This window comes from Branchiostoma floridae, chromosome 8 (assembly GCF_000003815.2).
Source record: "Branchiostoma floridae strain S238N-H82 chromosome 8, Bfl_VNyyK, whole genome shotgun sequence".
Classification (NCBI taxonomy): Eukaryota; Metazoa; Chordata; class Leptocardii; order Amphioxiformes; family Branchiostomatidae; genus Branchiostoma; species Branchiostoma floridae.
In genome coordinates, this window is record NC_049986.1 from 10029758 (window position 1) to 10042283 (window position 12526).

Here is a 12526-nt window from a genome sequence, read left to right on the forward strand (position 1 = left end):
GGTAGCTTAGGCAAAGATATTCATAATAATGTACATGTTATGCAAATGAGGACTTAATTTCCATGGTTAATGAGGAAATTGTGTAAATCCATTGTTTTCAATAACTGGACTTTAATAATAAATGTAACGCATGTTAATTATGATAGGTGGAATATAAGCAGATACCAAATATGGTTATGAGGAACTTATTTGCATAATTTATGTAAAGATTGCAAAACCGCTTCATGATTATTGATGGGAATTCGATAATTGTGACATATGTATGTTAGTAAATGATGAACAACACCATGCATACATTATGTTAATGTATTAGTCAATTGCATGAAATTTACAAAAATCTACATATTTCATTGAGGTATGAGGTCGCCGAACTCTAGTATGTATATTTTTTGTAATGTACTTCTTTATTGGTTGTACCGGTGGTAGAAAATCTTTATACTATGATGATTATTGTCTATCCATTTTAAAGGTTCTTATCAACCTGTGGTCAGCTACTATGGACCCTGAGTTCTGGCCGGACCCAGAGAAGTTTGACCCCCGAAGGTTCCTGGACTCCTGACGGCAAGGTGGTCAGCAGGCCGGAATCCTTTATTCCTTTTGGTGCTGGTAAGTATTTAAACGCAAATAACTTCGTAAGTATTTTTTCTCCGTACAGGGTAACTGATGTCAAATTAAACACTCGCTGTGCCAATTTTGTTGAAAAAAATCGTGTCTTTTAACGTTGCACTATAAAAATGAAAACCAACAAATTGCGTCGTTAAAATTTTTTAACGAAATTTTCGCATCATCCCGTTTTACAGGCCGTCGTGTCTGTATCGGTGAGCAGCTGTCTAAGATGGAGCTCTTTCTGCTCTTCTCTTCCCTTTTGAAGCACTTCACCTTCAAGTTGCCAGAGGGCGCGGCTGCACCTTCGACAGATGGCTCCCTGGGATTAACCTTGGTCCCACCAAGCGTGAAGATGTGCATCAGTCGGCGCTAGGATGCCCGATTCAAAGCATATAGTGACAATAATTGGCAATACACAAATTATCATATATCAGAACGGTATTTATGATAACGGACTCTTTTTAGTTAATCATCGCCATGTAATACACAAGTCCTCATAAGTCATTGCAGATATTACTTGTTTACATTTATTTGGATTAATTGCTATGTTCACACGTTTTAGTTACTAAGACATCGTGTTTGTGAAAGATACATCACAAGCTACTTTTTATCTTCTTATTGAATACGGTTTTAAATTGTTCGTTACCAAGTAGCATGGATAGTGAAGGTAACATATACAAGATTTTACAATAATAAACAGAATTAAGAGTGTCATGCAATAACATATATGTTTTTGTGATAACGAAACCATTTTTGGTCGGAAGAAATCTTCAACAAAAGCTGATTTACTGGTTGATTCGTAAATGTATTGTTCTGTTTCTGATACAGGATGCTCGTTTCAAAACATATTATGATAATGATTGACAATTCACTAGACGTTAGCATATAAAGTCATATATTACAGTAATTGACAATACCCAAGTTAACGTGTATTGGGAAAAAAAAATTAATAGTACTTTTTTAATTGTTTATCAATGACCACTTTAAAAAGCAAAAGTAGCAACGTATTTTTTTTTGGGGGGGGGGGTGAGTCTGGCTCGCCTCTCTGTATATACATACATACATACACCATTTGTATCATTTTATACGATATTCTAATGTATCTGTATAATTGACAGAACTCGAAGATGAAAAGCATATCTAAGGATATAACAATGTATCAATAAATATTTTGGGGCGTGTAATTTTATCAGCACAACATGGTATATATCATTTTTACGATGGGATCCGTAAGTGGTAAGTACCACCTCCGTAGGAACTCGTAAGGAATCCGACGGATTTCGGAGCACGCAGCCACGCCGTTAGGGCTGATTTACATGACATTTTAGAAGTTGATTGGTATAAATCACAAAATGCAGTTTCAGAATGATATAAGTACACGAGTTTGATACATAACTCCATTCATAGTATCAATATTAACGTAATTACATGATAATAAGATAGTTGAACTTGTTTCAGACAAGGAGGGTTGGGTCCCTCGTATTCCCATTATTACATATACTTGAGTCTTGACATAAGATGTATTTCATTGTATTCACCTGTCCTCAAGCAACCTATATATCTCCAATATGAAGTCTCTACCATGAAGTGACCACAAAATAACTATGTAATGTCTTTATTAATTATGCAAATATTAGGTATTAATTAGAATAACGCACATTTTGGTATATGCACCTGGCCAAGGGATATCTTCACCTCCAACATGACTGTTTTTTTCTAGTATTAAGTAACTGATGCATATACCCGTGTTTCTTAAGACTGGTACTTTACCAGTGTTTGTGTAGCATTTAGCAACAGCTATATCAACTTGCGCGTAGATAGTGTTTATAATGAGAAACTATTATTCACGTGTGTTTTTGTTAGTGCTTTGGAAATGTTTCCAGCACAAGAAAGAAAACACTGTGACAAATTGAAAACATATAGCTGACGTATTCCGTACCATAGACGGTGTTGATTTATACGTTCGCAGTAGCACTGTTTTTATGCCACCTCAGCTGCAAAAATTGTCTTTTTCATTTCAATGTTATGTTTGCACCGAACAACATAGTATCGACTTTCGAGGTATGACATCTTACGGTACGGTAAAAAGGTGCCATATAGGTACCAGGTAACACACCATATACATTACTCCCCAGGTGCAGTATAGTACCAGGTAGCGCACCTGTAATATGTAGTAACCAGCTGCTTTGGGGGGCGAAAACGCTAGTGATCTCGCCCCCCGGGATCACAGGGGGGGGGGGGGGGCGAGATCGCTGTCACACCTGTACAGAACATTCCGGTCCAGGTCCGGTTCAGGTCCAAAGGATCAGGTCCAGGTCCGGACCTGAACCTGGACCGGATGCAGTATGACTCACACCATGTACCAATGGTCCATTTCACTACAAAGAAATCTGTTTGGTGGAGTATTAGACTTACACTGGCGTTTTAAAATCCTACAACGCTAACTGCACCAGTATGATTGGCTGTAAACCTTGGTAGAAATTACTATAAACTCTACTCTACTTCACTCTTGTTATTTTCTTTCACCTGCAAGCGCAAAAACGTGTGAATGCCTGATAAAATAATCTGTTAATTTTCTAATCGGTCCACCATCCGGTCCACCTAATCTTTTCAGGTCCTGTTTTTCTGGACCGGTCCAATAAGAAAAACCGGTTTTGTACCGGTACGCTGTACCGATACCCAGCCCTACACGCCGTACTTTACGTGCAGTCAAAACTTTGTGTGCCATCGGGCTGCGGATTCGACCCCGTACGGGCAACGCGCCTGCCCTTTACAACCTGAACGTTTTCAGAAATACGTGGCGGACGTGGCCTCCCCCCAAAAACGTACTGACAAATTGCACGTACGGCGGGTTGTGCCCTTATCTTTAGTAACATCGGGTGATGTATCGGCAACACAAACAGCCTGATGGTCCCGGGGTACCACGCGCGTGCGCACTGAGGGGGATCCTCCAGCGATTCACCATACAAATCGAATGTAGTTCCGGGTCTAAAACTTGAAGATTTTTTTCTTCTTGGAAAAATGGGTAGAAATTCAGGCCCTTTTGAGGTCAATGTGACCGGGGAGGGTTTCTACTTTCTGATTATGGCCAAAAAGCTGAGTTTTTGGTGGTTATCAGGGGATATAAAGTTGGGACTATTTCCTGGTTGTGCAAGGACCTCTTCCATTGGTGCGTTTGAGGGGGTGGGAGGGTTTTGGTGTATTTTTCTAAAACTTATGCCGTAAGATTTCTAATGACAGTTGGATTTTATCACATACGATGGTCTTTCATAAGGGTAAGTTTGTATCCCAGTAACGTCAGAAAGGTGGGTGAGTTATTGGCACTGTCTTTCTGTGCCTTTTTATGTACATTTCAATGGGCCAGGGATTTCCTGGCGGCTGCCCCGAGTGCACCATGTGTACCTTCAGTTTGAGCAAGGAGGTTAAAAAAGACCTTTTTTAAACCCGTCCTTGGTTTGAGTATCAATTTATTTTTTTGTAATGATTTTTTTTCTCTGGGCAAAGTTTGATTAAAAAAGGTCAGATTTTCTGCTATGGAGGACAGAAGCATGTATATTTCTAAAATCTAGCAAAATTGTGAGCTTTGCCATGTTATGACTAGTAGGTGACATCATAATTTGACAACACTGGTTTATCTTTATATCTGTATATCTGGTTGGACCGATCCATTAGGGCAGGGGGGGGGAACCTTGGTAACATGACAATCTTCGGGCTGTAGCTCGTTAAAATGCGAGACATGACCTTCAGTTTTTTAAAACAAAAACAGACCTGATGAAATTAGCTTTCCAGTGGTGGTAAAAAATTGCGGTTTGAAATGTAGGTAAATGCGTTTTGAGATTGTTCTTGCTTAGCTTAACCATATATTGTATAGGAGGGTCTATTTTTTACTCCCTCCCCAGATACAAGCATTTCCTCTTCTTGTGATATGGACTTGTGTTATGGCAGGGAAAATACACAGGGCTCGGCACTGCATGGTCATGTTAATGAGTTGGATAGTGTCACAATGTTGGAAAATAGTTATCTCCATGCAGATCGTACGGTGGCACAAGGTAGCATAAGATAGTATCAAAGCTGGCAAAAGGAGTGTAGCCGGTCTAGGAGTGTTTCTAGGAATGTTAGGTATCAAGGGACACTCCTAGGCCGACTACAATCCTTTTGCCAGCTTTTGATACTATCTTATGCTACCGTGGGATCTGTTTGACTTCTGCAACTTGCAGGAGTGAGGATGGGCCTGAACTCTGCTGTGATGTCCGAATGATTCAAACAACAAAACGTTCAACTTGACTCGACTTTATTCTCTCTCCCAACTCCACAGGTGATGGCTGTGCTGATCGCTAGAATTCTCCCCCCCCCCCTCTCTCTCTATTAGCAAAGCAACTTCTGTCACTAAGTTTCCAAACTTCTTTCCAAACACACAACGGTGGTACAAACTCCGGCCTTCGGGAGACTCCTTTTCCAACTTCTTTTTCGGCACGAGAAACTGCCACGGCACGAGACCGCTGCCTTTCTCGGCACGAAACGACTGCACTCTCTAAATCGAGCGTCTCCTTTTTATCTCCTAAATTTTGGGTTGGGCTAAGACCAAATACGGCTTATCTTATTCGAATCTTTAAAATCTGATTGTCCCGGGAAACATGTAAATTTGTGCTAATAAATTCTCAAAGGTCCGGAACTCCAGTGACATTGAATGGCACAGCGTAAGGAAACCTGTAAATTTCGTATTAAAAAGCTCCTCGGAGGCTTCACCTGAGGGTCAAACCGGAGGAGTCGTGAACTTCTGACTCGGCCAGCCCTCGGGCTATCCACCCCCTGGAACTGCTTTGGGCACAACCGGCCAAAACTTTATACCGGAAGTTTGAATGCAGCTGTCAAACTTTCTGGACTGTACTAACTCAGAGAGAGGGAAGGAGCAACAGGTATCCTAAAGTATGAGCACAGTTTTTCACCACAATTCTGCCATGTTTCAAACGGGAAACGTCCCGTAGTTTCGCTAACATTGGAGTTTTCTACGTGGGTTACATCATCGATCGGCAAACCAGGGGACACGGCGTGACCAATAACTTATCTGTCAACTCATCTACCAGCCGGTCCGGGGTTCTATACATTCCTTCCACATTGACCGAGTTATCGGACGTGGGATCACAGACGAAGCCAAGGTGTCTATCATGTGGCTCCTGTCGGGTTACAATGCTGAGCCTCCTTACATCAAAGTCGAGTCTAGCACTATTTGTAAACAACACCAGCTACATAATCAATATTTAATAGTTCACCTATTTGTTTGGTAACAAGTTGAGCGTGCGTTCGTCCTATCTACAACGCTTCTTAACCTTGATCCTATAAACCCTGGTATTTGACCTCTGTCGGCTAGCTTAATTTCAGTGGTTGCCCGATCTCCCACCGTGGGCCTTCTTCGGCCAGCTGACGGAAGATATCAGAGAACAGCGAGGACCCGGCCGTTGCTAGGCATATAAGCTAATTGCTGTCCGTCTAGCCTATAGCTAGGATACCAAGCCATTTAGTCTGAACGGGTTGGCCCGTTTACACAGGCACCCATACGTCTCACATTTTACAACGCCGACCTAAATGAAAACAAACAATGTATCGTATAAAACTCAATTAACACCAGGATTTCACCCCGCTCTAATATTTACGGCTTGTATGACCTTCATTATCCATACTGCTTGTTTATACAAATTTCAAAACTTTATTACTTTCTATCAAGTGGGCTGTGATGCATCTTTCACACACAAAAAAACATTTATCTGCAACTCCAACATGTGGACATATTAGTTCATCTTACTGATAAATGTAAACGTAAGAGTAAAACTAGAAAGGCCGACGTTTGCTTGAGAGCAAATACAGCATATTTCAGCCATCTCCCTCCCCGTGAAACAATAGGCTGTTTCAAAATCACCCATTTCAAATATCACCTCTAACAATGACGATTTAACACAAAAATACATTCACTGAAATATATTCAATATATATTCACTGTGTACATGTATATGTATACTTACTGAGTACATGTTAACTTTTGTATTATCAATCCTTGTCACAATTTTCTTTAAAACGAGCATACTAGCGCTGACTCATACACATATTGATTGTTGGTGGAACCAAGGTTGCTCCCATGATGCCATCGGTTGAAGGTGCAGCGGCGCCCTCTGGCAACTGACGAAAAATGCTACGCCAACCATTTTCGAACTTGACCTTTCTTACCGCAGCCGCTACTCAAACACCAAATATCATGAAAATCCATACACAGCTTTTCGAGTTATATGCTGTTGGCATGGATTTATGAACTTTCCTCATTTATTATGCAAATAAGCTGTTGATTTGCATAATTAGTATAAAATAATGCAAGTCATCACTTATTCTATCTACATACCAAAAATCATGATGATCCGTCAACACGTTCTTGAGTTATTCTCGTCCAAAGTTTGAAAGGAAATCGGTGCCTGCAGTTCCCAAAAAGCCGCTAGGGAGTCCAAACTTACAGCACTTACTCTCTACCCTAAGGGCTACTTACCACTCAAAAATCATGATCGCAGCATGTCCAGAACATAAGATGTCAAAAATTCAAGTTTTGTTGCAGTACCTTAGGAAGCCGCTAGGGGGCCCATTATCAAACTTGACCTTCGTCTTCCTGACCCCCATCCACCTACTAAATATCATCAGGATCCATTCAAGAGTTCTCGAATTATGCTGTTTACAAGAAAGCGGACGCAAACATTCGGCCCGCTACCGCCCTGACGGAAAAAGGCTACGCCATCCATTTTCGAACACGACCTTCCTGTCCGCAACCGCTACTCAAATACCAAATATCATTAAAATCCATACACAGCTTCTCTAGTTATATGCTGTTGACCTACATATTGGGACACAACATGAGGCCTTAACCAAAAATATAACCTTCTTGGCGAAGGTAATAATAGAAAGGCTGATATTTGCTTGAGAGCATATTTCAGCAATCTCCCTCCACATGCAACAACAAAATCACCCATTTGAGAAATCACTTTTACTAATGACGGTTCAACCCAAAAAGGAATCTTACAAAATCCCCCTGTGCAAGAATGGATTCCAGTACACCCCATGTGAATTTGCACAATAGACTAGTCCAGAAGTACTCCCACTGAAAACATGGCCGTTTGAAACAGGTCTAGGTTTGACCTGAGCTGTATTACTCCTGGTTAAATAAATAAAGTGAAAGTGAAAGTGAATAAGAAACAGAATCCAAATTGAAGTTAGCAAAAAAAGGTCCTCCTTGCATGAAATGGTATGATAGACCAGCCTAAAAGACTTTGACATAATCACCAAAGTTCAAAAATGGATTTAAAAAAATGCCCCCATCCGTGCAAGAATGGACTCTTCCAGCACACCACATGTAAGATTGCAAATTAGACCAGCCCAAAAATAACCCCACTAAAAGACTTTGAAATAGTCACCAAAGTCCAAAAATGGATTTAAAAAAAATGTCCCTTCCATGCAAGATGGACCCTTCCAGTACACCCCATGTAAAATTGCAAATTAGAGCAGTCCAAAAAAACACTGAAAGACTTTGACATACTAGTAGTCACCAAAGTCCAAAATATTAATTTTAAAAAATCCCCCGCCGTGCAAGAATGGACTCTTCCAGCACACCCCATGTATAATTGCAAAATAGACCAGTCCAAAAATACACCCACTGTAAGACTTTACATATTATCCCCAGTACAAAGATGAATTTTTAAAAAATGTACCCCTCCACGTAACAATGGACTCTTCCAGATAACACCAGGCTCGCTGATTGGCTGCCTTCTCACGATATTGATTCAGGCTAAGCAATTGGTTACCTTTTTAATTAAGTTATATTGGCATACAGTTCTGCAATTGAGAAAGCCTCAAAATTGGGTCAACGACCTTGAGGTCTTTGACCCTGTGGCCATCGGAGAATGACCCAAAAAATCGTTTTGAATTGTTCATGCCAAAATTAATACATGGGTCATTTGAATGAATACCCAGTGCACCCCTGTACCAAAATTTAGGTCATTTGGTTGCAAAACCAGTGTACAGAAGCCAAAAGTGTCATTTACGCATTTTGTTGTACTGTATGCCAAAAGTGTTATTGAATCCATGTGCACATATGTAAAGTGCACTTCTATGCCAGATTTCAGCTCAATTGGTTGTAAAACCAGGGTACAGGAGCCAAAATGTAAATGGCCAAAAATCGAAAAATTAAGCATTTTGTTGTACTGTATGCCAAACCTGTTATTGACCCCATGTGGGCATATGGTTAAGGCACCTCTGTACCAAATTGAAGGTAATTCCGATGTAACACCAGGGTACAATGGCCAAAATATACAGTTTTGGTCTGAAAATTGGCAGAAAACTCAATAAAATCATTTTAAAGGCAGATATACAAAAAAATGAGAAAAACGCGTCGGGGTATTGTGCCAAAGTCAAGCTTGAAAGCTTGTAACATATAAAAACATATATGTATATATATCTCGGGGGCCTTGATATATATATATACTTACTGAGTACATGTTAACTTTTGTATTATCAATCCTTGTCACAATTTTCTTTAAAACGAGCATACTAGCGCTGACTCATACACATATTGATTGTTGGTGGAACCAAGGTTATTCCCATGCAACCATCTGTCGAAGGTGCAGCGGCGCCCTCTGGCAACTTGAAGGTGAAGTGTTTCAGGAGGGAAGAAAAGAGCAGAAAGAGCTCCATCTTAGCCAGCTGCTCACCAAGGCAGACACGGCGGCCTGTAGAATAGAATAACGAGAAAAAAATGCGTTTTAATGACAACAACTATTTGTTTATGACCTAAGAATTTAAGGTGCTAAACACACTTGTGGTGCTTTTGTTGGTCTTTTGGTTGAAATAAAAACTCACCAGTAGAAAAAGGCATGAAGGATTCCGGCCTGGTAACCACCTTGCCGTCAGATTCCAGGAACCTTCCTGGGTCAAACTTCTCTGGGTCCGGCCAAAACTCCGGGTCCATATTAGCTGACCACAAGTTGGGAAGAACCTTCAAAACGAATAGACAGTAAAACATTTTTACCTTTTAGTATCAGTACCTTAGTGACATGTCATGTGACGTGTTTCTATGGAAATATCATTTTGCGATTCAAGTCAATATATATAGCTTTTTGACATAGAATCACTCGATTGTTCAAAACGTAAAATCCTCATATCTACCGAGCTTACTACGTCCCATGAACGACCTCCAAAGATCCGAGTGCGCGTGAGTAATGCATTGTGGTCGAAGTCAAGGTTTAGCAGAACGCAACGAAGATAACAACGGAACGTAAAGGCAGCAGTCTTGATAAATCTCTCACCTGCGTTCCTGCTGGGATGTCATAGCCTCGGAAAGTCGTGTCCTCGTTCGGAGCATGAGGACTACTAAGGGGAACTATGGCCCTGATGCGCTGGATCTCCATGACAGTAGCCTTGGTATACGGGAGCTGGGACCTGTGGGCCAGGGTGGGCACGTCATGGCCTGTTCCCAGGACACTGTCCAGCTCAGCTTGCACCTGTTACAGAGTTTTCTTATATGAATCAAGTGTCCATTAGTTTAAAGTAGTCGTTTTACTTTAATTAAGCTATCTGGAGTTCCAAGTGCGCATATATGAGTCATGAATTGTGTTTTAGGTCAAACTTCATATATTGAAGATCCCTTGGCTTGTATACGATAAACTCCTTCACAATTCCGATTACACATGCGCAGTGACAGGAAATTCGTCTCGGGGGCCTTATATTTTTGACACATAACCAACGATTATTGTTTTATGCATGCATACACGAAATGTTGAACGAGATTCACATTTGCGACATTTTTGCAACACTAAATGGTTCCAAACAATGGACAAAGTCACTGAAACCGACTGTAAGCGTTTTCTAGTCGATGTGAGGGATCTTGAACTTTGACCTAGACCATAAAACCATTACTTAGTTACATGCACATGCGCACTCAGCACGGTGATGTACCTTCTGCTGCTCCTGGGGACACAGAACCATGTACAGAAGACCCCATCGCAAGGTAGTGGCCGTTGTCTCGATTCCAGCGAAAAACATGTCTTGGATTATCCACACAATATTCTCCTCTGTAACGCAGTCGGTCTTATCTTGGGTCTGCAGTTCGATGAGAAGGAGGTCGATGAAGTCTCGCGGATTCTCGTTGTCCAGTGTCTCGCGATGCTTGGTAATTTCTTGTCGAAGGAATACGTGGACCTCGTTAATGCCTTCGACAAGAATCCTCTTTGGTGAGTTTACTGTGAAGCAAACAAAAGTCAATATGATATCGTGCAGAAAACAACTACTATATGTAAACAACAACAGTCCTGAGTAGTATAGAGTCAACACGCTGCTATTATTTATTCTAGCGGTGCAAGGTGGTGCAGGTCAGAGGTCATCGTCTGACGGCAAAATCTAGGGGGAATAGATATTTTCTGAGCTCTGGGTAGGGGTGAAACAGGGGTCAAGACGACCTTTTCAAACATATATATCCAAGGACCGTGGATTGATGAACTCCACAGCTGTGGAGTTCATCACTATGTTGATGAAATCCACGGCTGTGGATTTCATCGGTAGAAGGATGATGAACTGCGCGGCTGTGGATTTCATCGATATGTAGTGATGAAATCCACGGGCATTCCGCCGCTAATACTGACATTTAGCTGTGGACTTCATCAGTATGTAGTAATGAAATCCACGGGCATTCCGCCGCTAATACTGACATTTGGCTGTAGACTTCATCAGTATGTAGTGATGAAATCCACGGGCATTCCGTCGCTAATACTGATATTTGGCTGTGGACTTCATCAGTATGTAGTGATGAAATCTACGGGCATTCCGCCGCTAATACTGACATTTGGCTGTGGACTTAATCAGTATGTAGTAATGAAATCCACGGGCATTCCGCCGCTAATACTGACATTTGGCTGTGGACTTCATCAGTATGTAGTGATGAAATCCACGGGCATTCCGTCGCTACTACTGACATTTGGCTGTGGACTTCATCAGTATGTAGTAATGAAATCCACGGGCATTCCGCCGCTAATACTGACATTTGGCTGTGGACTTCATCAGTATTGAGTGATGAAATCCACGGGCATTCCGTCGCTACTACTGACATTTGGCTGTGGACTTCATCAGTATGTAGTGATGAAATCCACGGGCATTCTGTCGCTAATACTGACATTTGGCTGTGGACTTCATCAGTATGTAGTGATGAAATCCACGGGCATTCTGTCGCTAATACTGACATTTGGCTATGGACTTCATCAGTATGTAGTGATGAACTCCACGGGCATTCCGCCGCTAATACTGACATTTGGCTGTGGTTTCATCAATATATATGGATGAAATCCACGGGCATTCCGTCGCTTATACTGGCATTTGGCTGTGGACTTCATCAGTATGTAGTGATGAAATCCACGGGCATTCCGTCGCTAATACTGACATTTGGCTGTGGACTTCATCAATATGTAGCTAATACTGACATTCCGTCGCTTATACTGACATTTGGCTGTGGACTTAATCTGTATGTAGTGATGAAATCCACGCGCATTCCGTCGCTAATACTGACATTTGGCTGTGGACTTCATCTGTATGTAGTGATGAAATCCACGGGCATTCCGTCGCTAATACTGACATTTGGCTGTGGACTTCATCAATATGTAGTGATGAAATCCACGGGCATTCCGCCGCTAATACTGACATTTGGCTGTGGACTTCATCAGTATGTAGTGATGAAATCCACGTCGCTAATACTGGCATTTGGCTGTGGATTTCATTAATATGTTGTGATGAAATCCATGGGCATTCCGTCGCTAATACAAATGTACTGACATTTGGCTGTGGATTTCATCAATATATATGGATGAAATCCACGGGCATTCCGTCGCTAATACTGACATTTGGCTGT

General features: G+C 41.4%; 2 protein-coding genes across 3 annotated transcripts in view; one reads left to right on the forward strand and one right to left on the reverse strand.

Moving 5' to 3' along the window:
- The window catches only part of LOC118421201 (cytochrome P450 2B5-like), a 9666-nt gene extending 8687 nt beyond the window's left edge, over nt 1–979 (forward strand). The window contains exon 9 of the mRNA XM_035828362.1: nt 801–979. Within this exon, the coding sequence (XP_035684255.1) occupies nt 801–979 (179 nt within the window). The remainder of the gene's footprint in view (nt 1–800) is intronic.
- A 7189-nt stretch (nt 980–8168) lies between these two features.
- The window catches only part of LOC118421537 (cytochrome P450 2U1-like), a 40097-nt gene continuing 35739 nt past the window's right edge, over nt 8169–12526 (reverse strand). For both annotated transcript variants that reach the window (XM_035828864.1, XM_035828863.1), the window contains exons 5-8: nt 10588–10871; nt 9939–10133; nt 9493–9628; nt 8169–9362 (exon numbers count right to left, since the gene is read on the reverse strand). In XM_035828864.1, the coding sequence (XP_035684757.1) occupies nt 9184–9362; nt 9493–9628; nt 9939–10133; nt 10588–10871 (794 nt within the window). In that variant the 3' untranslated portion in view covers nt 8169–9183. The remainder of the gene's footprint in view (nt 9363–9492; nt 9629–9938; nt 10134–10587; nt 10872–12526) is intronic.